Raw genomic sequence first — 26,083 nt, forward strand, 5'->3', positions numbered from 1 at the left:
ATTATGTTAAAATTGATCAATTAAATATAATTATTTAATTAAAAAATTTAAAAAATTAATTATAATTAAAAAATATAAATTTTTTTTTATTTATTTTATAAATTAAATTAAAAAATAAAAATGAAAGTATTTTTTAAATAAACCTAATTAAATTTTTATATTTTTAATCGAGCATTAAATATGTTCGATTTACTTTTGTTTTTTATTAAATAATTCTCAAATTATATTCGCTAAATAAGTTCTGATATGATAAATATTTTTTTTAAAAATAAAATTTCATTTTTATAACTTTAAAAATTATTTATTTTTATTTTTATAATTTTCAAAATTATTTACCATTTTCTTTTTTTATAAAAATATTAGATTTTTAATATTTTAAATTAAAAAATGAAATTATATTAAATAAGGATTTATCCTTAAAGTTAAGGTTTATTTAATAAAAAAATTGAATTAATTTTGTTTAAAAATTTAATAAAAGTGCATGATTGGACTTATTTTCAAATACTTTTATTCTAACGGTAAATGCAAAATATTTATCTCCACCGCTCATGCTTTTACTCTGCCTCCAAAAATTGAATGGTCGAGACGAGTGAGTCATCGAGTTGACTCGCCAATATTACGTTAACTGGTTTAGGGCCGTTCTCTGAAACCGAGACGGCGACGTTCACATTCTTTCTCTTTCTCTTCTCCATCTGCAAGCATATTAGAATTGCAGAGATGAATAGCGGTACGAAAGCAGCCATTTTTATTCCTCAAAGAAATTGTTTTCAGCTGCGGGCTTCTCTCTTTCATTCTACTCCTTTCCTTGAACGCAAAAGACGCAATTTTTGGGATTGTGTAAGTCTCTCTATTCCTTCTCTGCATACACAACACACGAATTTAACTAATCTCAAATTATTGGTTTCCTCATATGGGTTTGTTCTATTATAATCTACTTGTCTTGTTTTCAATGTTTTCGATGATTTGTGTTGTTGATCGCGATTCCTCATTGTAATGTCTTAGGTAGCGAGAAAAGGTTATGATTTTATTCTTTTTTTTTTTTCCCTTTAGAATTTGCCAACAGTATGGTGATTTTGCTTCATGGGCTTTCTAATGAAATGAAATATAAATTAAGCTTTGTATCCTATGTTTTCTTCAACCATTTTTTTTTTTGTATATGTTTAAGCTTTATGAGGAAGACTGGATGAACCAGCTACTTTGCTCCTCTATTCTACTTCATTGGGCAAACGAATGGATTTTCTTATTTACTGTGTGTTGCTTGATCTATTGTCCAAGAGAAAATTTTGTTATTGCTGGTAGTAGATTGAAGTAGTTACACGAAATGCTATTTGCCATTCGCATCTAGTTGGCACGGGCTACATGTTTTCTAAATTGATTCTGTTAGTTTTTTTTTCCCTGCTTTGTGTTTGCTGGAATGTTATGGGTATAAACTCTCTAAGGGTAGAACTTTGTAAATTATGTGTTAGTGCTCATTTTCTTCTGCATTCAAATGGCATCAATTCAAATAAGAGTTTGAATAATTTCTTAACATGAACGATAAACTTCAATTAATTTTGGGCTAGCAGTTTCAGCATCTTAAATAGTTTGTTTGTCTGATTAGGGATGACATGTTTAGCAAATGGTTTTTGCCTAATTTGCCATAACCCCTTTTGGTACTGTGATCTGGGACATGATGGTATGCAATCCGTGTCCCTGGGATTGAAGAACCTTGGAAGAAGACTCCTCCTTCAGTAAAAGAAAAAATAAACACACACAGAGAGAGAGAGAGAGAGAGAGTTCCTAATAGGGAAACTTTCATTTAGTTGGAGAGAGAAATTGAAGAGTTAAAAGGAGGCAAGGGGATCGTAAACTTTATTCTTGCTACCAATTAGTTCAGTCATGTTTCCTTGACTGTGGTCTTATCACCTGCAACCTTCATTTTACATTGTCAAGTGAAGATTTATACAAGTCTTTGAAAACCAACTACATTTCTAATGCCATCTCAAAGCCGTCCCTTTGGTTCCTGACCTCTGTTGTTGGGTTTTGAAGGCTGCCAGTAGTACATTGTTGTTGTTGATCTTAATTGACTAGAGAAGGAAACAAATGGGCTTTTTGGCTCTCTCTCACTTGCGGTTATTCATACAGCAACTGTGTGGGGGGGCTTTTTTTACATTTGAATTAACTGCAATTCAGACCTGTAATATAAATTGAGGAATTACATTGGGGTCTGCTATTGGAGTTTAATTCAAAATTTCAAATATTCAAAATTAGATTTGATATTCAGTTGTTAATTTTTTTTATTATTTTCTAGATTTTAATTATTTAAACAAGTCATAGGATTTTTTTGGATATTTGATTGAGATTTTTAGTTTTTGAATCTTTCTATGTAAAGCCTATTTAAAGGCATATGAATTCGATATTTATGTGTTCAATTTTTTGCTATTTTTGATCTTATTTTCTTTTTTAATACCATGAATCAAATTTTCAATGTGGTATCACAGCCTTAATGATCTTATGGGGTCTGTGAGAAAAAAAAAAAGAAAAATCAAGAGAGCTTATGAGAAACATTACTGGATATATTTGCACCATTTTAAAAGGTTCTATTAGAGAGAGAGAAAAAAAAAGAGCAATTCCATAATGAGAATTGTGCCAAAAATTTCCATGGTTATTGGAGTGAAGTACTCCAAAGTAAGATTTTATTAGAAGTACATCAACAACAAGAAGATTTTTTGAGAGAAGTGTTCGGTAATTGAAAGATGATGAGAGTGGAGAGAAGTGCTTCATAAATTTTAATATCTGGAGAGAAGTGTTCCATAAAATTTGAATTTTGTGGAAATTTTGAATTAAGGGAGAATGTTGGAGTTTAATTCAAAATTTCAAATATTAAAAGTTAGATTTGATATTCAGTTATTAATTTTTTAATATTTTCTAGATTTTAATTATTTAAATAAGTGATAGGATTTTTTGGGATATTGTATATTTGATTGAGATTTTTAGTTTTTGAATCTTGCTACGTGAAGCCTATTTAAAGACATCTGAATTCAATATTTATGTATTCAGTTTTGTGCTATTTCCAATCTTATTTTTCTTCTTATTACCATGAATCAGATTTTCAACACCTGCAAATTCTTAAACTATGTAAAGTTTGTAGAAATTAAAAATCTTATTCCAATCAGCCTTCAGATTTATATTGTGTTATTCCAATTACATTTTCTATTAAGATGAAAAAGATTGACGAAATGCTTTTGGGTGAAATATTTCAATGACAAGAAGTTGGCAATCTAAATAAGTGTAATACCATACCATGATCCAAACTACGGTACCAACTAAGTCTACCCCTTGCATCCCACTTTCTATGGCATGTGACATCCAGTCACTGTGCCATGACCTGGATAGTATCATGTTCTAGCTAAGTAACTAAGTAGGGTTAGTATTTGTTCATTAAATTACACTTAGTTGATAAGTGAATGAATGGGAAAAGACATGGTAATTGACAAACATTCTGTGAAGCTAGGTGGCAAAACTATTGAGTTGTGTTTATGCAGCAAGTTATTGGGATAGGTATACCTGAGTAGCATGCAGACTTAATTTGACTTGGTATTTTTCAGAACTTATATTTTGAATAAGGATACTTGGACATGGATGTGATAGTTTGACACTACAAATCAATGAGAATCTGCAAAACTTTTTGGAAATGAGCCTTGACATGTATCTGCATTCTTCACTCCACACTTGATTTGAGAATGTTGGAAGGCATTGCTTTTCATACTAGTTTAGAGTCTTAGGTTTATACTATCATAACTATGCTCCTAATTCCTTCCCACTTTGGAGCAAAACCAATGAATAAGATCTCTCAACAAATGGTACGGACAGGAGATCAGCTAGATGTATTCTTTTTACTATTATAGTGTTATTGTGCTTAGAAGATAAGGAAATTCATAGGTTAACTAAAACTGATGGATAAGTTCGGTGTTGTTGGTTTTCACATTGAGGTCGCAACATGTCATCATTAATCTAATTGTTAAAGGCGCTTCATAGATGTTTTGAGCAGCAATAGAATTATTAAGTTGCCAAAGTCTTACGCTTTCTTTGACTGACTCTTACTTTTTTCCCTTTTCTACTCAGCTTCCTGTTCTGTATTTGTTTTTTCTGTTGCTTTTTTTTCTTGTAGTTTTACCACCCTTATTGCAATTTTTTCACAGATCTACCCAGGCACATCCTTTTCATTTAAAATCTGCTCAATATTTCCTTTGCACTATTATATGTCTTGCTTAAGTACATTTCTTTCTTTTCCTCTTCTCACATAATGTCAAATCGCCGTATTCTTTTGCTGATTTAAATTTTTTGCTTGTAGAGATCTAATGGTTATTCCCGGAGGTCAAGGAAGCTGCAAGGAAAGCAAACATTACTCCATAATGTCAGTGCTTATGCAGACTACTTATTCAAGGTCTGCATTTTAATAACATTGTTGCTATTGTTTGTCTTTTAACCATCTGCTCAACTGTTAAATTTATTGTTTCTCTTCATAGTCCATGCATTCCCCTTCCACCCAACACACACACACACACGCACACTAGCACGTTAATATAAATTACGTTAGACAGGTGGCACTCAAGAAACTTTCGCTAGTAATCTATGGAAAAAAATGAAAAATTTTATTCTATTGTTTATGTTTGTGGTATTCACTTTATAACAACAACAAATTTTGCAGAAGTTTGTTGATGGAAGAAAGATGGCAAGTGTAAATAATGTTCATTACAGACTTTTGAGGCTTGTTGAATTAGATGCATGATGCATCTGGTTTCCTTTTTTCTTTGTCTTAGTCCTACACCTTGAATTACCAACAGTGGTGTAATAGGTCATAATATTTGGCCGTTGGCCCTTTCTAAGATGGAAAATAATTGGGATTGGCTTCTTCTATTTGAATCTTATCAAATATCAATAGTTGATAAGTGGAAAAAGAAGAGGAAAGGAACAAAGTATAACTCGTATTATTCCATGATCTTCATTATTTTATTGAGCTGTCTCACTTTTTTAGTATCTAAACCTAGTAAGTCCAATTTTCACGACACTGAGTTTTCTGTTTTAAAGGGCTCTTTTGGTTAGCGTTAAGGTCACTAGTACAAATTAACAAGACAAAGCGATAAACAAGAGGAAAGGGTTAAGGGGTTGGTGGCGTAAGGTGATCCATGATCCCTGAATAGAGAGGCTATGCAGCCGTTGTGAACGGAGGACGTATGAGTGGTTTAAAGTTATGAAGAGGGCGTTTTGGTTACAGATCTTGTACAAATGGCATGAAGACATGAGGGGAACTTGGTTTTAATACACAGGAATTTAGGGATGGTGATAGTCATCACAATTGTCACAAATAACATAGGTGTGGGACTGTGTCTACAACAATGGCCAGTAACAAAAGAAGAGGAAGTAGAGGGAAGAGAAGAGGAAAGAGGGGGTGGGATTGTCAGGAGGAGGGTGAGAGAACCCTGTTATGGAATGATAAAGGCAGAGGAGAAATCAAATCCTCAAATTTCCCCAAAACTCTCTCTTAAGCTGTAAATTTTATGGGCCTTCTTTTGAGCATTTATTTTGGGTAGCAGCAGACTCAGCACTGAACTCATTAGCACACTAACAAGGATTTGTGTCATTCTTGATTGCCAGTTTTGACTGAAGGCAGTCACGGGCCTCGTGGCAATGTTGTTTTTTGGTATTGTCTCACCTTGATCAGCTTTTGAATTGGAACCTTAGAAGCAGATGATCTGCCAAGATCCATTTTTAAGGTCACCGAAGCAAGTCTTTGATTCCTTTTTTTGTTTTGCACTTTACTTGAAGATTTGTTCTATTTGAGCATAATTTATGAAATTAATTATCTTCTCTGCTGATCTCTTTGTTTTTTATGCATAACAAATAGGAAATTGTTTCTTTTTTGCTGTGATCATTTTGTTACATTGTACACCATGAGTAAATTGTCATGGTTATCAGTAAGCCTTTTTCATGTTGATACTTCTTGGCCTATGTATAATTACCATTAGTTTTTCAGCCCTGAAATTTTGATTCTGGGAATTTGTGTTGCTGTGTATTTATGTTTTTTATATTTTCAACTGTAAGTATTTCTGGCCATTGGATTTCTTGAGTTGCTGCAATCATTAATTTCTGACTTTTCAGAGCTGGAGAGATGATTTTGATGAAGATGAGACACCTTCTAGCAGAAGCAGCTCATGGTTCAGAAAGCAATACTCTAAGGGATCTAGACGGAACTGGACTCGCAATCAGGGAACCCAACGGGCTGGTAGAAGTAAGAAAAGTTAAAGTCCTTGCACATATAAGATGTCTATCCTGCCAACTGAAATATCTGTTAACACTTCCCCACAAATGCGTCCATAACAATATTCCATGGTTACGGGATTGTTAAATAGCCACTAGGGAATCTATTATGCTGAATTTGTTCTGGAATTTGCATGTTGGTCGGCAGAAAGCATTACACATCAGAAAAGTGCTATTTTCTTCAGTGTAGATCTCTTAATCCCAGAAAAATTTTTGGTTCAGTTGTTCAGCAATACCATCTTAAATTGTTATTTGCATAAAACATGATTGTTTGGCATGTAGTTTTCAAAGTTGACACCTACATATCTTAATTTCTTACTAAATTGTATGGAAAGAATCTTGTTTATGTATCAAATGAAATGAAAAATTTTGTTATGTTTGCTTTTAGTCTCAAATTAGGCCAATATTATATAGCATGTTTAGGCTTATACTCATCCTTTTCAACTCTCTGGAGTTGAAGTAAAATTTTATATAGTTTTTAACTTTTATTCAGAAGGCTTCCAGTTTTGTGAAGACGACATAGACGTGGAGACCATCTTCCGATCAGCATTTGGTGGAAATCCATACTTCTACTGGTCTTTCATAAATGAAGAGAATCTTCAAGGGAGAAGTTCATCTGGTTACTCTAATTACTATGGAAGGAACTGGAGATACCGGATGGAATATGATTATGATTCTTCCCCAGAACTGGATGGTTTGGAGTCAGAGTTGGCTTCAGATAGGCTTGCCCTTGGGCTGAGTGCTTCTGGTCCTCTTAAACTCGAAGATGTTAAAAGCGCGTGAGTTTTTAATACTCAATTCTTAAAATTGTAACTTATTGACAACTATTGGCAATTGAAAGGCACTTGCATTGTACTATGATTTTCTGCTTTCAGATATCGCGAATGTGCACTGAAATGGCATCCAGATCGTCACCAGGGCTCTTCTAAGGTACTAACTTTGTCCCACCATTTACTGGAAATTGGCCATTTTTAGCTTCTATTCGCTTAAACAGCTTGAAGAAAAGAGTTATAGGTACTTCCATGAAGGTTGTGCAATTTTTTGAGCTTTAATAGTTTAGATATATGTTTTGAAGCAAAATTTATTCATATGGGTAAATCTCTTACATTTAACAAGGCTAATGTGACAATTTTTATAAATTCAGGTGTTAAATAGGTCACAATTCTAATTCAGCTGTTCAATAAGTTAATTTTAATTAGGGAAAATTACTTTGTAGTCCCTGAGGTTTAACGTAATTAACACTTCTGTCCCTCTATTTTGGCGACCCAACACTTAAGTCCCTCACTTTCTTTTCTGTCCAATTTCGTAGTCCTTCCGTCCAAAATAGCCGTTTGGGACACGTAAATTGACAAAATTAACCCTCCTCTTCTTCTTCTTCTTCGTCTTCTTCGTCTTCTTCCTCTTCTTCCTCTTCTTCCTCTTCTTCGTCTTCTTCCTCTTCTTCTTCTTCTTCTTCTTCCTCTTCCTCATCTCACCTTTGACTCTTTGACCAAACGGTTTAAATGGACGGAAGGACTACGAAAAGTAAATTTCCCACTTTTCCCTTTTAATTAATATATGGGTGTAAGGATATGTTGGGCTATTTTCTCTGGGTATTATGCATACTGCTTTAGTTTTATCTCATTTCCTTGTAGATTAGATGTTATCATTGCTTGACTGAAACAGAGCAGATTAACTAAAATAAACAGAGGAATTAATCACTGTTGTTGAACAGGCAATTGCAGAGGAAAAGTTCAAGCATTGCAGTGCAGCATATCAATCGTTACGCGATAAGCTAGCTGCTGCTGCTTAGTCTGCATGTGAGTTGAAGCTGCAGCTCCTTTGGTGATGCCAGTAGATGTAATGTACTCATCAATGTATTATTGAATTTTATAGCTGACAAGTTTCAGGAGATGGTGCTGGAATTATAGCATTTCTGAATTCCACCCACAAAAGTGTAGAATGCAATAACCATCATCCATCAGATGGAAAGATAAAGATAGGATGCCATTTTTGTAGCATTAAATTATATTTTAACATATTTATTCAAAATTTTCTATGTTACAAATTGAGATTAGATTTTGAACTTATGAATCCCACTGTTTGTCTGTTGATGATCCTTCTCCCTCATTATCGTCAGCAAGACGTGATTTATAATTCAGAGTTGGAGGGGTTAAGAATTGTGTCAGCGGAGACGTGATTCTCAACCTTAATTTTTTTGTTTTCTTTTAAAAATTGTCAGTTCCGTCGTGATTTATAATCTTAACTAATTTTTTTAAAAAATTAAATACTATAAAGCTATATTTAAATAAATAAAATTTAAATTAATCTATATATAAAATAATTTTTTTTTAAAAGTAAAATTACAGATGGTGTTGATAAAATTTCATCAAATAAAAAAAAATATCATTCCAAACAGGAGAGACGGTTATAATAAATTCTCATAGTTAAAGTATGAGAGATAAAATAGTATTATGGCGAATTCATTTAACAAAAATATCAGTTCTAGAGTCTAATAAATATTTACGATCATTCAAAATCAAACTCCTATATAAGATAATTTGATAAAGATATTCCTACTCCTTCTTTCTCATCTCTTGAGTATAAATCATTAAAATCTTTCGAACAAAACTATAAAAGAAGGTTTTTATAAAAAAAAGTTTCAACTAGAGATAAAGCTCGAATAAGGTTTCAAAATTGACGTCGTCGTTGCGATTTCAGAAACCCATAATAACTAGTAAACCTGCATTAACATTACCTTTCGAAACAAGTGAATCAATAAAATTTGAAAAAAAAGCTAACTACAGAAACAGACTCATGACTCTTTCACATTAACAAAATGTTTCTTTCCAATTCTTATCTATTGATTGAGAAAAATCATCAAAATGTAAAAAATATGAAAAAATTTCATACGAGAACTAAGAATTTTTATTTTCATCAAAAATAAAATATTGGTTTTGTAATTATAAATCAAAATTTTTAATACATTAACTGTTTAATAATTGCTGTCATAAATCTGTCAAAAAGATTTTTATATTTTAAAAATTAATTGATTTATATGTGAGAATTATCTCACCATACATAAATTATAAGTAACGATCAGAATATATTTGAAATTTTTAATAAAGATAATAATATATTTTTTTATCGATAGTCAATTCACATGTCGAAGGAAAAAAAGAAATTAGTATCGTATTCACAAAGGAATATAAAACGATAATAAATACGTATAACATCAATGTAAAAAAATTTTAAAGTAAAATTTAAGCTAGGTATTAAAACTATTGATGAAGTTGCAATTTTCTCGTACGTCCGTGATCCTGTTCATGCCCCGTTGATCTTGTAGGTCCCAACAAAGTACGATATTTTCCAGGAAAGTGGAATCCTCACCGTTCGATTCGATTTACCGAATTCTGATGAATAAACCAACTCTTGCTCGTTTACTTGGACTTTTCAGTCCTTGCACACCGGAGAGTTTTTCAATTCCATTTACTTCTCCGATTCCTTCATTTTTCAAATCACTTTCCTAAGCGAAATTGTTTTCCCACATTCTCTTCTCCCTAAATTTTCTTTCTTTCTCGTTTTCCAAGTTCGGAATCTCAATCAGACTATGTCTCATGTCTGATCATTGCAATTCTTGCGCTTGATTTCGAATCGACCTTCAAATTTTAGGGTTTTAGATCTTAAATCGGGATCTGTGACTTCAGTTCCGATTTCCTGGTTTTCACTAATGGAGAAGACCAATTCGTTTAAGTATCAGACGCAAGAAACCAATTCGCAGCATCCATGGACTGGAGATTTTGGATTCGGTGCAAATGATCGTAGGTACACTTATTGGCGGCAGTCTTCATTTCATCAGCAATCTGGAGAGCCACACACTCCGATTTCTGTTATTTCGGATGATACGGCAAGGCCTCTGCTTTCGCGCACTGTTTCGAGTATAGACGTCCCGCCGGAGATTTTCTCCGACGACTACGAAAGGGAAAGCACTTACGAGGAGGCAAAAGACTCCATGAAAGAGAAGAAGACATTATCAGTTTTGTATTCGGTGATATCGATATTTAGAGTTGCAAGGTCCGGGAATAGGCAAATGAAGAGGCTTTTTATGATGATTTCGCTCAATGTTGCGTATTCTACTGCGGAATTGGGAATTGGGCTCTTCACGGGGCGTGTTGGTAAGGATGTTTGATCGCTACTTGCCTTTTATTAGTATGCTGAAATTCAGGGGCTATTATTATTGTTTAGTTTTTGGGTTGGGAAACCAGTTAGTTTGTTTCATAGCGTGTTAATGATTTCGGCATTCTTTTGGTATTGTTGTTATTGCAGGTTTGGTATCTGATGCATTTCATCTGACATTTGGTTGTGGTCTCTTAACGTTTTCTTTATTTGCCATGGCTGCTTCTCGGGGAAAGCCTGATCGTGTGTACACTTACGGGTGAGCCTTGAATCTGTTCCCCTAGTGTAGCCTTACTTTAGAGCATCACTGCTGTCATGATACGGATTCATAATTTTGATTTTATTTTCTTTATTTTAGTCTTTTGAATTTATTTTAATTGTTAAACTCTTCTTACCAGGTACAAAAGGCTTGAAGTTTTGGCTGCTTTCACTAATGCTGTAAGAATTTGACAATTCCTATTCTCTTCCTCTAACACACACACACACACACACACACAGCTTCCATCAAACTTAGATTGAAGTCATAGATTAATACTATCTTGATGGTTCTGTTTTCTTTTTCGGTGCTGGTAGTATTATGGTTGTTCAACGTGTTCAATTGACATTCCACAGGGGCATTAAGGGTTTTTATGGTTGATTGTATATTTAGGAGAAATTATTCCATTCAACTGTTGCATGTAGAATTGATATATTTTGATTATTGGTTATGATAGAATCCATATAGAACTACTATGAGCAATGGTTATAACAAACCTTGTACATGCAATGATTGCATTGTGAAATTTCTCATATTTTAGGGCCTAGGCTCCTTTCATGGGAAAGCTTTAATAATGTTAATTGGAAACTTCTGGATGACTTTCGAATGATTATATCTGGTATGGCCACAATCAAATCCCTGAATAAATTATGGTTCCAAAATTTTTCTGGATTATAGAGATATGTAAACTATATTTAGGCCCATAGCTAGATTTATTGTTAACTTAAGTCGGACAAGCCACTTGGATATTTGATCAACGTTCTAAGAGAAGTACTGTATCTTTGAATAAGAAAGGGGATATGGGTTTGCTTACAGTTGCTATTAGTTGCGACTTTTACCAGTGTGGTTGTTTCTTTCTGGTAAAAAAGGCACTCAATGAATTTGAGAATCACATGTACTCTTGTTTTCCATATATTCTCATTCTAGTTCTTCTAGCCATTGTTCATTTAAAGTTTTCATGACCATATCTAATGTCATTTTTGAGCTAACATCTGGGTATTGCCTTTTGCTACATGTGTAGGCAGCTGTTTCTTTTGTTCATGTCTTTTTCATTAGCAGTGGAGGCACTTCATGCATTCATACAAGAAGAATCTGAGCACAAGTAAGTTGGTCATGCAGACTGGATACTAGCATATATTTCTTTATAGTTTAACTCATTCCTTCAAATGAAATAACATATAATTAGTAATTATGTAATGGAGGCATAGTTATCATGAAATTTATGGCTCTTTTATATAAAAATAATTTGTTTTTTTGATAACTTTTGCTGCTTCTTGTAGGCATTATTTGATTGTTTCAGCAGTTACAAATTTATTCGTAAATCTTATTGGTGTTTGGTACTTCAGGAACTATGCTCGTGTTAATCTTGGTAAGTCTTCTATTCCAGCTTAATGTGTGTCTGGAAAATCTTCATCGTAATGTTTAAGAAAAATATAAAAGGCAAACATATGTAAATGTCTATCTAAATTTGTCCTTTTGTTGATTATAAGGACTGACAAACTCTAACTGCAGCGATATACCCACTTCATTTTGATTAGGATTAATATGTTATATTAAATTGATTTTCACTGTTTATGTTAGTCTTCAAGGGTTCTTCCATTAGGACTTATTCTAAACATGCATGTTTTGTTGCAGTCTACAGAAAAGCAGAAGATATGAATTACCACTCAGTTTGCTTGCATGTCCTTGCTGATTCCATTCGTAGGTTTGCTCTCTATCACACTCTCTATGCTATTGGCATTCTGACATTAATACTTTCCTTTGCACTTGCCTATTTTTTTTTCTTGGATTAACTTCACCTACTTTTATTTAACATATCATCAACTTCAACGTGATCACAATAGTTGTATCAGTTGATTACTATCTTAGTATTTGATTCAATTAAGTTACTGTTGCTGGATTTTGGTAAAATTTCAACTAATTTTTTACATGATAACCATGTAAACTTTCTTCAACCTATTTCTATAGGATAGAGAGCAATAAAAATATTCATCACATAAAACTTGGCTAAATTTCTGTAAAAATTTAGTAATAGTAACCTTTTTGAAATTTATTAAAAAATAATAATAATAAAGCTGGATTATTTTTTTTAATGTAAATTAGGATTTGGTTATCATATTGATATTTAGTGAATTAACCTTGAAATGTGAATTTTCGTTTAAGTGTTTGTTGTCTTCTTTATTATAAATGTTAAGCTGGTATTCTCTTATTGTTTCTCAGTGCAGGTTTGATATTGGCATCCTGGTTTCTGTCCCTCGGGTATATTGCTTCATCTTTCATTTTCAACTGCAGTTCTGTAACGCCTCTGGGTCTTTCTCATTCTCACTACTTGCTGCCCTGGTCGTTTTGTTTGTAAATTGTCCCTTGAATTGCAGGGTTGAGAATGCTGAAGTCTTATGTTTGGGACTAGTTTCAGTTGCAGTTTTTATGCTTGTCATGCCACTCTTTAAATCTACTGCTGGCGTCTTACTTCAAATGGCTCCACCTAGCATTCATTCTTCAGCATTGAACAAATGCCTAAGACAGGTGAGATGCAAGTAAGGTTTTTGCTAACAAACCTGCTTTTTGGGTGCATTATCAATTTACCTCATTTAAGTGAAGAAAAATTTTATATTATGTTTTCAATTTGCGAAATCAAACTGGTTTCGAAAGATTCAAACTTGTTTCATTGCTCTGGGTTCTCTTCCTCAATGTATTTTTTCTGTCAGTCTCTCTACAAGTTTTTTCACTCTTCAATTTCTTCTTGTAATGTAACAGTTTTGCCAGTAAATGCTAAAGAAAATGATGTATAATGGAGCAATCATTTTCTATCCTCTCCATCTTTTCAGAACCTACATGAGATTCTATATGTGATTAAATTAATATTCGCCCCCCTCCCCTCCTCTTCTCTTGAAAATTTTTGGGTTTAGGTTACTGCTCGTGAAGATGTTAGTGAAGTGTCTCAAGCTCGTTTCTGGGAATTGGTGCCTGGTCATGTTGTTGGTTCACTTTCAGTTCAGGTACCTCCACAAAAAATTTGCTTATTTTCTCCCTCTGCTTTGAATTGCATGGCATACTGTTTTTTCGTGATGGACTATTTATGTCCCTTATTTCTGTAATTGTAAATAGTATTACGTTTAATATAAGCTTAACCTTATATAGAACTGAACCCAACAGCTCTTATTTAAAACATTTGCATTAAGATCCATGTAGAAATAACTAATGCATGCATATAATTGAATTAACTTCCGATTGGTGGATGGAAATTTGCAGGTGAAGAAAGGGATGGATGATCGACCAACATTGCAGTTTTTGCATGGTTTATATCATGATTTGGGCATACAGGATCTTACAGTGCAGACTAATTATGATGATTAAGGCCCCCCATTTTTGTATGAGTCGCTAAGAACAAGCTTTAGATTGATTGAAATCCATCATTTGGAATTTTTTATTTTTATTTTTTTAAAATCTTCCATTAGAAAGAGGGCTATTACCGATATTTTAACTCTGTTCTAATTCAATAATCATGATTCGATTTGAATTTTCCGAAGAATTTTGGAATTTTTTATTTCAAATAAGAAAATTAATAGAAAATAAGAATTAAAGGATGCATGAGAAGACAAAAACAAAAGGCAGATTCATACAACTATAAGGGAGGAAGAGTTTGAAAATATTGAGTTTGTAAGATTCAACTAGCTTTTTCTTTTACTTTCTAATTTAACTTAAATGTCTAACAATTCCACTTCTAAATTAAATGAAATTAGTTTTCATAATCTATGCAAAAAATAGTTTTATTTCTTTAATTTTGCATTGCACTCTGCATAGTTTTTTATTCTTCTTACTTTATTGTTCATGATCAGTAGAGCACTTTAAGTAACTCTCAAAATTTCGCCTTAAATACTGCTATGCTTGAATAATTAGATTTGAAATTAGTTTTAGCTTTTAACATAGATTTTTAATAAATTGTGAATTTTAAATTGCATAATCTTAATTATTTGAGTGGACTTTTAAATGTGATGATTTCCATGTTTATAAAAGATTAATATATATTCATAATTTACTCAATTTATAAAATATATATCAAATTCAAATTTAATATTTCAAATTCTCTCATTCAAATATCATATACACTTTTTTGAAATTTAGGAACATACCCTACTCTATTGAAACTTTTACTTAAAGGAATAATTACAAAAAACTATTTTATAGTTTACCACATTTTTAAATAAAATTCTACACTTTAATTTATAATAAAAAAAAATCATATATTTTCATTCAAAAAAAATTTAACCAACTCTTTCAAGATTTTTTTTTTGTAGTAAATCATTTATTAAAAAAAATAAATTTAATAATAAAGCAAGAAAAGAAATAATAGTAACAATGGTCATCTATCATACCCACAATGATCGGCTATATTATTGCTATCTATAATTGAAAAGGAATTCTATTAAAATCAAGAAATATAAACTTACCTGCCATCTATACCAAAATAAATAAAATTTTCCAAAAAAATCTGCTAAGACCTCGTAGGGATAAGAGCAAAGTGATGCTTTTCCTTTAACACTATCTTTTAATTAAAATTTTATATTTTTAATTAAAATTAATCCCTATATTTTTATAGATCGATTCTAAATATCAATAAGTCCTTATATTTATGAATTAATCTATTTATTTATTAAATTTTAATATTTTATATGTGAAAAATAATAAAATAAAAAAAGATAAAAAAATTTAACATCTCTTGTTGTCCGCTTAATAAAAATAATCATTAAAAAAAAAGTTAGACGCATTGTGTCAAGATTTTAATTTAATTTAATTTTTTTATTAATTTATTTTAAATATAATATATAAATTTAATAAACCTGTGAGATTAGTTTGAAAAAAATTATAAATATTTATTTATAAATAATTATGATATCTAGAGATCGATTTGTAAAAATATAAGAATGTATATAATTAAAGGATTATTTTATTATAAAACAAAACTTTATAGCTAAATTTATAAATATTTGAATTAAATTATATTTTTTATAAAATTTTAAGAATTAAAATATAATTTATTCTAATTAAAAATTATTTTTAATTAATTTTTACTCTAATTAAAAATTTATTCTATATTATACATTAATGATCCCTATGACCAGTCGTTCTCGGAGAATTCAAATCAAATGACTTTGAATTCACTCGCAAGTTGGAATAGGATTAGAGTAGGAAATTAAAAAGAAAAAAAATGGAGCATTTAAAATCAACTTTACATTTAAATTTAGGGATATTGAATAAAAAAATTCAAACATTTATAATAATTTATATTTATATTTAATATTTTAAATTTTAAATAATATATTATTTATATGTGATATTTTATATAACATGAATTATTTGTAATAAATATTTATTCAGTATAATATATTTAATATTACATATAATAAATATAAGAAATATTTAACTGTAATATAAAATTTTAATTAAAAGATTATATATTTTATTAATGATATAAGGAGTATATGTAATTTATCATTAATTTTTTTCAAATTCAATTTAATTCTCTTGAGCATAATTGTGTCAAATTTAAAAAATATTTGTATTTACTATTCAAAATTTAAAATATTGAATATAAATATAAATTATCGTAAAATTTTTTTTATTTAATATCCCTTAAATTTAAATAAATCTTATTCTAATAAAATATTTCGATTATTAATAAGATATATTTTTTTATAAATTTAAAATTTTTTTATCCAATTACCCCTAAATTTAAATAAATCTTATTCCAATAAAATATTTTTTTATTAACAAGATATATATATATATAAATTTCGAATGCTAAAATTAGTAATTCTTGAATTTTTTTCCTTAATTTGTCGATGTGGGATGGATACCACAATCTGCATGTAGTGTTTTCTCTATTTTTTTTCTTTGTTTTTTAGGCAAGTTTTATGATTTGACTTTAAATTCGGGAATGTTTACGGTGTGCTAGGGATTTAAAACTTTAGGTATCAAAATGTAATTTTTAGAGATCATAGGGAGAATTTATAGTACTGAGTTATAGTAATTTAGAGATTATAAAGGTTGTTTGTAATTTGTCTTTATTTATTAATTTTAGAGTACGTATTAATTCAGACATATTGATATCTATAAACTCTTTTAGGGACGTTGTCGTCGGCAGTGGCGGAGCCAGGAGCTTCCCTTTGGTAGCGCACCGGCTGCGCCGCTGCGGCACCTTCATCCCCTTCAAAACATTTTTCGGTCGCCGGTACGGCACGTGCCCCTTGCCATACCCTCCCTCCGCCCCTGGTCGTTGGTGTCCTGGCAGGATCATATGTTTCATTTCCCATGAACCCTATATGATATTTACAAGCATGCATGCATTGGGGTGGGTCATACACCCGGCCAACAATATCAAATACCACTCTACAACAACAACAAGAACAAGGAGATGCAAGCTTTCCTCCCTTGTGACCATTTCTCACACCCACCAAAAGAGAATTTATCCAGTGTACTAATTATATGCATAGTAAATACATTGTAATTATTAATCATGATGAATCTATATAAAGCTGATTATTATCAATGATAATGATGATCATACCTGATTATATTCTAAAATTTCAACCAAGAAATCCACCTACCAAGGCTCCTTTCTTCGCTTCTTCTGGAGGACTAGAAGTCCTTTGAAAATAAATGTCCCTACGCAGAATATATACATCGTGTAAAAAATAAGGAAGACTTTGATTCTTTCAAATTCATGAGAGTAATGTTTGAAGATAAGAACAATGTGTTATTTTAGAATAAAATAAAATTCTTCACTTCTTGTTGATTAGTCTAATTCCTTATTATCATTCTAAACATGTTGGGTATCAATTTGCATCTAGGAAGTTTCCTTGCAGATACTGCCTGGACCAAAAGTGCAAATTCAAACGAAAATTAGAATTCTTTTTAATATTCATTTTTATTTATACGTATATAATTTTATCGATTCAAATAATTTTTAAAATCACTAAAATCACTAAAATGAAAATAAGTGCACAATGATTTATTGGTTAATAAAAAATACTATTTTAATAATAAGTACCTAGTAGTTTTTCTTTTTTTTTTTTAAAAAAAAAATTGAAGAATGTCCTGTTGTGTCAATAGATATTAAAAGCTTTCTTATATTGACCAAGAATTTTTAAAAATTAAATATGAGAGAGAGGCAGGATATCACATAATAGTCAACTAGAATATATTTGCATTCATCACTGTAGCCGGCCCGTTATAAAAAATGCAACATCAAGCCTTCAATTTCAAAAGTCAGAAAAGAGAACAAAGTAAAAGATTTAGGAAAATGCATGGAACTTACTCCCTATAGTCCCATTCCACAAGTCATCAACCTTACCCAGCTTATTTTAAATTTTGGCCATCTGCAAACTTTGGAATCTCACCTTCTCCTTCATAGTTTCAGAAAATTGCAGAAGAAAATCCTACCAAAAACCGTAGATTATTTCCAAGTTCTTGAAAGATATGCTCTTCTGTGTTGCTGCCAAGTTCTTAGCAGTAGCAATCCTTCTTGGGTTTCGTCTTGCTCGAGTTGATTGCTTGAATTTTAACTTTACAGAATTCAACCCATCATCAAGAGACCAACTCATTCTGAGTGGTAATTCAAATTTGTTTTGGGGAGCCATCCAAGTTACACCAGATGCTGATGGAGCCCCTAAAACTAACAAATCAGGCCGCACAATCTACGGAAAGCCATTCAGACTCTGGAAGAAGAAAGGCTTCAACTCATCTTTTAATACCACCTTCGTGCTCAATATTCAAAATCAGACATACCCAGGAGGAGAAGGCGTGGCCTTTATATTAACAGGATCGTCCGACGTCGACATTAACGCCGACGGACAGTGGCTTGGTATAGTAGAGCCGCAGATGAACAATTCCGCTCAAGCTCAGACAGTGGGGATAGAGTTTGACACTAGGAAAAGCTACGAAGAAGATCTTGATGACAACCATGTCGGCTTGGATATAAACACTGTCTACTCTCGCGTACAATTCTCATTAACTAATCTTGGTGTTAATCTTTCCAGTGGTACGAACATTAGCGTACGTGTCCGATACGATGGTGAACTAAAAAATCTGACCGTCTTCCTCGAGGACATGAAGATTCCAGTGTTCTCTGCGATCATCGATCTCTCACTCTATCTTCCAGAGAAAGTTTACGTGGGATTTTCAGGCTCAACAAGCAATTACACTCAGCTCAACTGCGTGAGATCATGGGCGTTCAACAGTAATGATAAAGATGACAAGAATCTTTTCTGGGTTTGGATTGTGGTTCCAGTCCTAGGATTGGCCTTGCTGGTTGGTGTCGCCTTCTCTGTTTACTGGAAGAAGAAAATAGACAGAGAGAAAATAGAGGATTCTTATCCCAGCATAGAAGAATTAATCCAAGGCTCCTCCACTGCTCCCCGGAAGTTCAAACTGAAACATCTTCGGAAAGCAACCGGCAACTTCAGCCACAAGAACAAGCTTGGCAAAGGCGGCTTTGGAACTGTCTACAAAGGGCTCATGGGAGACAAGCTGGTCGCTGTCAAGAAAGTTTCCAAGAAATCAACTCAAGGCAAGACAGAATTCATAGCAGAAGTCACCACAATTGGCAAGCTTCATCACAGAAATCTCGTCAAGTTAATCGGATGGTGCTATGAAAGACGCGAATTCATCCTTGTTTACGAGTACTTGCCTAATGGAAGCCTAGACAGATTCATTTTCTGTGATGACAAGTCCAGCATGGAGGAATCTACGATAAGCTGGGAGACAAGGCTCAGCGTAGTAACTGGCTCAGCACAGGCGTTGGATTATCTGCACAACGGCTGCGAGGAGAGGATACTTCACCGAGACATCAAATCCAGCAACATAATGTTAGATTCTGAGTTCAATCCCAAGCTGGGTGATTTTGGACTTGCTCGTACCATTAAACTCAGTGATCAAACTCATCACTCGACGAAAGAACTTGCAGGAACACCAGGCTATATGGCTCCAGAGAGTATTCTCACAGGAAGATTTACAATTGAAACAGATGTTTATGCCTTCGGGATCCTTGTCCTGGAAGTTGCCTGTGGAAGGAAACCTGGGAGTCAAAATCATCAGGATGATTATAGCTGCAACATCGTGAATTGGGTATGGGACCTCCATAGAAAAGGAAGGATAATCAACGCCGCAGATCCCAGATTGAATGGAGACTTTGCAACAGAAGATATGGAGCGAGTCCTTATTCTGGGATTGGCATGTTGCCACCCGAATCCACACAAGAGGCCGTCGATGAAAATTGTTTTGCAGGTTCTGAAAGGGGAAGCAACAGCGCCATCAGTGCCCAGTGAAAGGCCTGTTTTTATGTGGCCCCCGTTGCCTCCATCTTTCAAAGAGCTCGATATCTCTCTTGGCCAACTCGCTCCATTTTCAGAACTCAGTGCAAGATAAAAGCAAGCAACATAATTTAATCAGAATGGTGTTCTTCTCCATTCATGCCGGTTTTAGTTAGCAGATCATGGACACTCTGTAAGGAATTAGCAATAAGGTCCTTGTAGTCTAGCCACAAATTAAAATATTTGATTTTTATTTTTCCTTTTCTCCCTGTGAGAATGTCACCTGATCACAGGTTCAGTGGCATTTCTTGTTGGAGAAGATCTATATGTTTTCTTTCTTTATATTTTCTCTGTAAATATCATGATCATCTTTCCAACTTGAGATTATTGAATGTACATCTCCTACAATACAGAAATTTTCAAGAAAATAGATAAAATTACCAATTAACTTGAAAAATCCATTTGTTTAAAAAAAATATATTTTATAAAAAAATATTTTTCAAAATTTTTTTCATGGTTTGGGACATTTAAAAAATTAATCAATAAAAAATATTTTTCTAATTAAATAAAAAATTAAATCATTTAAGAAAAATAATTTTTTAAAATAAAATTGCTAATGACGTTTTGGGAGTAGCAGCTTGGATCATATTGCATATGTCATTGTGATATACTGATAGATAGATGTTAGAAAGAAAAATATTAATTAGTTATATTAATTGTGTATGGACTTGGAATATACTAATAAAGAATGTAGCTATCAATCCTGTCACATCCAATTCTTCAATTTCAAGGGATGAATTCGTCACTTAGTTTCATATTCAATGGAAAAAAAGAGAGATAATCTTATTATCCATGCCAATTTGAACTAGTATTATCAATGACCAAGCTTATAAACATTTAAAAATTTAAGTAATTATGCATTTAATTAAAATATTTATAAATAATTGATAAATTATTAATATATTTAATAATAAATAGTTAATAATTATATTTATTATTAAAATTTATAAAAAGATATTACAAAAACATGAGATTATAAAATTATAATTTATAAGTTTAATTTTTATAAGTGTCAAAATAAAATTTTATTTATGATGTGGTTGAAATGAAACTGTGTTGCGATTAGTTATTCTGTAAGAAAGAAAACGGAAGGTGGTTGGCGCCTATGACAGCTATTTCGACTCTCAAGTTAGTAAACTGAACAAAAAAATAAATGTAAAAATTTGCTTAAAACTCAAGAATAGTTATATAAAAATTCCTATTTTGATCACTGCAATCATTAATTTTTATACTGTAAAAAGATAAAGTTAATTATCGTATGCTAATTGATAGGAATTTATGGTTATAGACTAATTGATAGGAATCTACTGAATTGTCTCACTAATGATAACTTTATGCGAAGATTTATACTATTTCGGAGAGGACGAATTTTGATAAAGAACCGGGTGTATAGGTATTTTTTTTTACAGGTAGAACTTTTACAGGTAGGAATGCATATCAGTTTATCAAACCTTTACTGCATGACCATGTCTTATAGTAACAGTAACAGCTCATGACTTATTTTATACAATTGTTGTATTATATTAGTTTACCCTCAACTTTTTTTTTAAAAAAAATTTATAAATTGAATTCAAATGCTTAAATAAACAAATCTAACTTATTTTTAAAATTTACAAGTTAGTTTCATCGATTTATAAGTCGAGACAAACATTTCGTATCGAATTAGAAATTAAATCAATTGTAATTTTTATTATAATTGTTATATATATCTAATAATTAAATTTTATTAAAAAATATATAATAATTGATGACTATAATATAATATTATTATATGTAGTAGTAATTGTACTAAAGTTGTTATTTGCCATCTTCACCTTTTTAAATTTGTATTCAAAACATAGAGATTTCATGCACCAAAATTATTAAATCCATCTAGTCAAAATGTATTTGTTCAAAATAATGAAAATGACATTAATGTTACTTGCCCCAAAATTAATGTTAATGGAGATGAATATCAATGAAAGTGAAGAAATTTTCAAATCTGCCTACTTAAGATGGATGAGTTTTTCATCATTTGGTCTCGTTCAATCGATTTGATTTAAAATTAAATCAATTAAAATTTAAAAATTTATAAAAATTAAACTAAATTAAATTATTTTTTTTTAAAATTAAATCAGTTTAATTCAATTTAATTAGATGAATTGAGTTTTTTAGTCCACTTTTAATTTTAGAATTTGCTTTTAATGTTCTCAAGTTTCATTAAAGTCTTTCAACCTTATTTTGTTTTTTCTAATAATAACTATTAAATAATATAAACAGAAAAAATAATAAATTTTAAATTGAAAATTATAACACTTAAAAAAACTTTAAAAGTTCATTTAGCTATTCATATAAAATTACCCAAAAGAAATTATTCAGGTAAATTCGATTTTACCAAATTTTTTCTTACCAATATATACGTAAGATCCTCCAACACGTTGTCCGCTACTACCCACTAAATAGATTATCAATATATGATGAAAATCTGTGATAAGGATTCTATTCTCTCGTTTCTCCTCTCCTAAATATCTAAAGACAAAAAATAATTATTTTCTGAAACTAGTCCTAAATTAAAACCCAAGCATATAATGCTCGAATCCCTTTGTTTCTACTTTCAAATTTGCAGTAGTAATTGTATTTAAAGTTCTTGTTTGTCCATCTTCACCTTTTCAAATTTGCAACAAACAAAAAAAAAATGCATATTTATGTTTCATCATTAGAATTTAGAATTCAAAACATAGTGATGTCGTGCACCAAAATTGTTAAATTTCTTCCAGTCAAAATGTATTTGTTGAGATTAATAATCAAATTGACATTTGACTAAAATTAATGTAAAAGCCAATAAATAAATAATTAAAAATTAAAAATTCAATCGAGATCGAATTGAGATTTAATTTATATTATTTTAATTGCAAAAAATTTAATAGAGTATGGAGTGGTTCAAATGGTGGAAGTGACCAGAGTGACCCCTTGTAATGCAGGATTCATCCATGCCTCCAAGATTGTTTAATTCACAATGATTTTCATATGTTCTCTTAAATCAAGGTTTTAGTTAAATTGAATCGGACTTTAATTCGATTTTCAGTTAAATTGATTTGACTGGACGATTTCGTCTAGCTTTAACAAACATAATTAATGGAGATGGAAATCAACGGAAGTGAAGCAAATTTCAAAAATCAATCCATTTATATGGATAATATATATATATGGAAAATACTTACTTAGCATACACGTGGAATTCATCCATATGTGTTTTGATCTACCATTTAGACTATTGAATGCTTCCTCTATGAACTAGCTGCTGAGAAACTTCAAATTGTAAAGGCTCAACCTAATAGAGAAGCATATCTCTAACACACTAGAAATGGCCGTCAAATAAATAAGCATGTCCTCCAGGAACGGTATTAGTCATTGTACTATTGGATGGCCACAACTATCTCACATGCAACAAATCTATAACCATTGCTCTTAAAAGCCAAGGATTAGCTTGATTTTATAAATGAAAAATGTGAAATATTTGATACTGATTCAGTTTCGTATGAAAAATGGCTGAATGAAAGCAGATAGCATGGTAACCTCCTGGATCCTTCACTCTCTCTCAAAAGAATAGGCAGAAGTATTTCTCTATGTTATCTCTGCAAAGGTGTAACGACCCGGAAACCGGACCGCTACCGGCTCTAGGATTCAGATCGACTTAAGGTCGCCGGAATCCGTAGCAAACCTAACATACATCCTGTATATCAGATAAAATCTCATACATGATCATACTTTTGCATAAAAATTTTAAACTTTTCATATACCAAACTTGACCTGTGCATGCACCAAAACTGTAAACATAAAACCCCTTACTGGAGCTTACTGAAGAGAGAAAACTCACCCATTTTCGAACAGGGGGCCTTTTATAGGTGGCTGGCCAGACCACCTTCGGGGGTCAAAAGTGCCTCAGCCACTCCACCATGTTCGGCGGTCGAACCTGGGTTTCTCCTCCAAAACATTTTTTTTTAAAACTCAATTTTCTTTCTTCATTAAAACCATAAAAACATATAAAACATTTTAGAGAACCTCTATTTTACCCTTCTAGAAGGCTTCGACATCCGAGAAATTCTGGATTCCAACGGAGATTTCGCCGGAAGGTAGGAATTCTGATGGCGGGGTCTAGCTGGGTATTACAAAAGAAGCTGTGGGAGTAGATCAAAGAGAGATTCGGTGAAGCAAATGGGCCCACTACTCTACCAGCTAAGGAAAGATATAAGTAGTTTCACCCAATCAAATATGTCTATCATGGTCTACTTTACAAAATTAAAAAAAAAAAACTATAGGATGAATTGGCTTATTTAAGGCCATTACTATCATGCAATTGTGGTTCTGCTAAAACCATGACTAATTTTGATAATGATGATAAGCTAATTCAGTTCCTAATGAGATTGAGTGAGAGTTACGAGCATTTTAGAACTAGATCCTGCTTTAGGATCCTCTGTCAAACATAAATAAGGCTTATGCAATGGTTTTTAGAGTAAAAAAAAAAAAAAGGATTCACACAATATTAATGATAACTTTAATGCTACTATAGCAATTAGCACGTAAAGAAATCTTAATGAATCTGTAAGTGAAAAGTTTCTTACTAAGAAAGAAAATTTAATAGAAGAGATGAAAGAAAATTTGATTTGTGGGGTCCTTACTCTACCCTAATATATCTAGTGCTAAATATTTTATCACCGTATTGGATGGTTTTTCTAAAGTTACTTGGACTTTTCTAATTCATAATAAAATGGATGTTTTTAAAGTTTTACAAAAATTTTGTGCTTTAATTCAAACTCAATTTTCAAAAGTTATTAAAATTATTAAAACAGATAATGGAAATGAATTTGTGAATGAATTTGTGAATTAATACCGTAAAAAAAAAAATCAAAACAAAGGCATCATTCACCAAAGAACATACCCATATACATCTCAACAGAATGGTATATATAAAAGAAAACATAAACATCTTCTCCAAGTAGTTAGGACTATAATGATACATTCAAATTTACTTGAAAAATTTTGGTGAGAATCAACTCCAGCATACTTATAGCATTCTAGACTTGGACACACTTTCACAAAAAAAATTATCCCACATTTTCAATATTCATATAGACTCACAATAGTATCCTTGTGAGATTTTTCCCTTCGCTAAACAATAGAGATTGATGTTTTTTAAAAATGAAATTAATACTATTGAGTGTTTTCAATTAGTCCATATTGATTTGTGGGGTGGGTCTTTATTCTATCCTAGCATATCTAGTGCTAAATATTTTCTCATTCTAGTGGATAATTTTTTCCAGAGCTACCTGAACTTTTCTAATTCATAATAAAATAAATGTTTTTAAAGTTTTACAAAAATTTTGTGCATTAATTCAAACTCAATTTTTAAAAGTTATTAAAACTGTTAGAATATATAATGGAACTGAATTTGTAAATCAATACTGTAAAGAATTTTTTTCAAAACAAAGACATCATTTACCAAAGAACATACTCATATACATCTCAACAAAATGGTATAGCTAAGAGAAAACATAAACATCTTCTCCAAGTAGTTAGGACTCTAATGATGCATTCAAATTTACCTAAAAAATTTTGGAGAGAATCAATTCTGACTACCACATGCATAATCAATCAAACTTCCAGCTCAGTCCTAAATTGGCACTCATCTCATGAAATTTTGTATAGCAAAACCTCTAATTATAATTTCTTAAAGATGTTTAGGTGTTTATACTATGCTATAAATATAAAATAACACAAAGATAAATTTGATCAAAGGGCTTTTAAAAGCATATTCATTAGCTATGCACCAGGTTTTAAAGTTTATAAGCTATTTGACTTGCATAACAATCAGAGTTTTATTTCAAGAGATGTGATATTTCATGAAAGAGTTTTTCCTTTCAAAGAGTCTTCATCATCTCTACCACTTCCCATTATAGAATTATTTTCAAATTCAACACTACCTTAACCCATCCCAATTCAAAATTCACCTGACATATGCCTA

At 31.5% G+C, this 26,083-nt stretch overlaps 3 protein-coding genes across 6 annotated transcripts; all 3 read left to right on the plus strand.

Moving 5' to 3' along the window:
• Positions 1-552: 552 nt before the first annotated feature.
• LOC110622269 lies at positions 553-8,365 on the plus strand. 2 transcript variants are annotated; one of them, XM_021766732.2, is made up of 6 exons: positions 553-837; positions 4,334-4,426; positions 6,142-6,271; positions 6,797-7,079; positions 7,176-7,230; positions 8,015-8,365. In XM_021766732.2, exons 1-6 carry the CDS (start codon positions 718-720, stop codon positions 8,090-8,092), a joined length of 759 nt encoding a protein of 252 aa, XP_021622424.1. In that variant the 5' UTR covers positions 553-717; the 3' UTR covers positions 8,093-8,365. The 2 variants fall into 2 exon arrangements, with proteins under 2 accessions (XP_021622424.1, XP_021622423.1); XM_021766731.2 differs by having other exon boundaries at positions 554-837; positions 6,794-7,079.
• A 1,328-nt stretch (positions 8,366-9,693) lies between these two features.
• Positions 9,694-14,243, plus strand: LOC110623804 (metal tolerance protein C2). 3 transcript variants are annotated; one of them, XM_021768833.2, is made up of 10 exons: positions 9,694-10,454; positions 10,606-10,714; positions 10,854-10,893; positions 11,737-11,813; positions 11,992-12,080; positions 12,347-12,416; positions 12,932-12,970; positions 13,087-13,248; positions 13,621-13,710; positions 13,964-14,243. In XM_021768833.2, exons 1-10 carry the CDS (start codon positions 10,010-10,012, stop codon positions 13,965-13,967), a joined length of 1,125 nt encoding a protein of 374 aa, XP_021624525.1. In that variant the 5' UTR covers positions 9,694-10,009; the 3' UTR covers positions 13,968-14,243. The 3 variants fall into 3 exon arrangements, with proteins under 3 accessions (XP_021624525.1, XP_021624524.1, XP_021624523.1); XM_021768832.2 differs by having other exon boundaries at positions 9,698-10,454; positions 12,347-12,412; positions 12,937-12,970; positions 13,087-13,237; XM_021768831.2 differs by having other exon boundaries at positions 9,702-10,454; positions 13,087-13,237.
• A 3,727-nt stretch (positions 14,244-17,970) lies between these two features.
• Positions 17,971-20,397, plus strand: LOC110622417 (probable L-type lectin-domain containing receptor kinase S.5). The gene has a single exon (XM_021766910.2). It carries the CDS (start codon positions 18,191-18,193, stop codon positions 20,135-20,137), a length of 1,947 nt encoding a protein of 648 aa, XP_021622602.1. The 5' UTR covers positions 17,971-18,190; the 3' UTR covers positions 20,138-20,397.
• Positions 20,398-26,083: the final 5,686 nt, after the last annotated feature.

The sequence above is a fragment of the Manihot esculenta genome, chromosome 9 (genome assembly GCF_001659605.2).
Source record: "Manihot esculenta cultivar AM560-2 chromosome 9, M.esculenta_v8, whole genome shotgun sequence".
Classification (NCBI taxonomy): domain Eukaryota; kingdom Viridiplantae; phylum Streptophyta; class Magnoliopsida; order Malpighiales; family Euphorbiaceae; genus Manihot; species Manihot esculenta.

Bases quoted from the DNA above. Each gene is read 5' to 3' on its own strand.
- LOC110622269 (XM_021766731.2), top strand. From the start codon at position 718: ATGAATAGCGGTACGAAAGCAGCCATTTTTATTCCTCAAAGAAATTGT. The intron at 838-4,333 runs GTAAGTCTCTCT...TTTTGCTTGTAG, and splicing joins GACGCAATTTTTGGGATTGT to AGATCTAATGGTTATTCCCG. The intron at 4,427-6,141 runs GTCTGCATTTTA...CTGACTTTTCAG, and splicing joins ATGCAGACTACTTATTCAAG to AGCTGGAGAGATGATTTTGA.
- LOC110623804 (XM_021768831.2), top strand. From the start codon at position 10,010: ATGGAGAAGACCAATTCGTTTAAGTATCAGACGCAAGAAACCAATTCG. The intron at 10,715-10,853 runs GTGAGCCTTGAA...TCTTCTTACCAG, and splicing joins GATCGTGTGTACACTTACGG to GTACAAAAGGCTTGAAGTTT. The intron at 13,711-13,963 runs GTACCTCCACAA...GGAAATTTGCAG, and splicing joins TTGGTTCACTTTCAGTTCAG to GTGAAGAAAGGGATGGATGA.
- LOC110622417 (XM_021766910.2), top strand. From the start codon at position 18,191: ATGCTCTTCTGTGTTGCTGCCAAGTTCTTAGCAGTAGCAATCCTTCTT.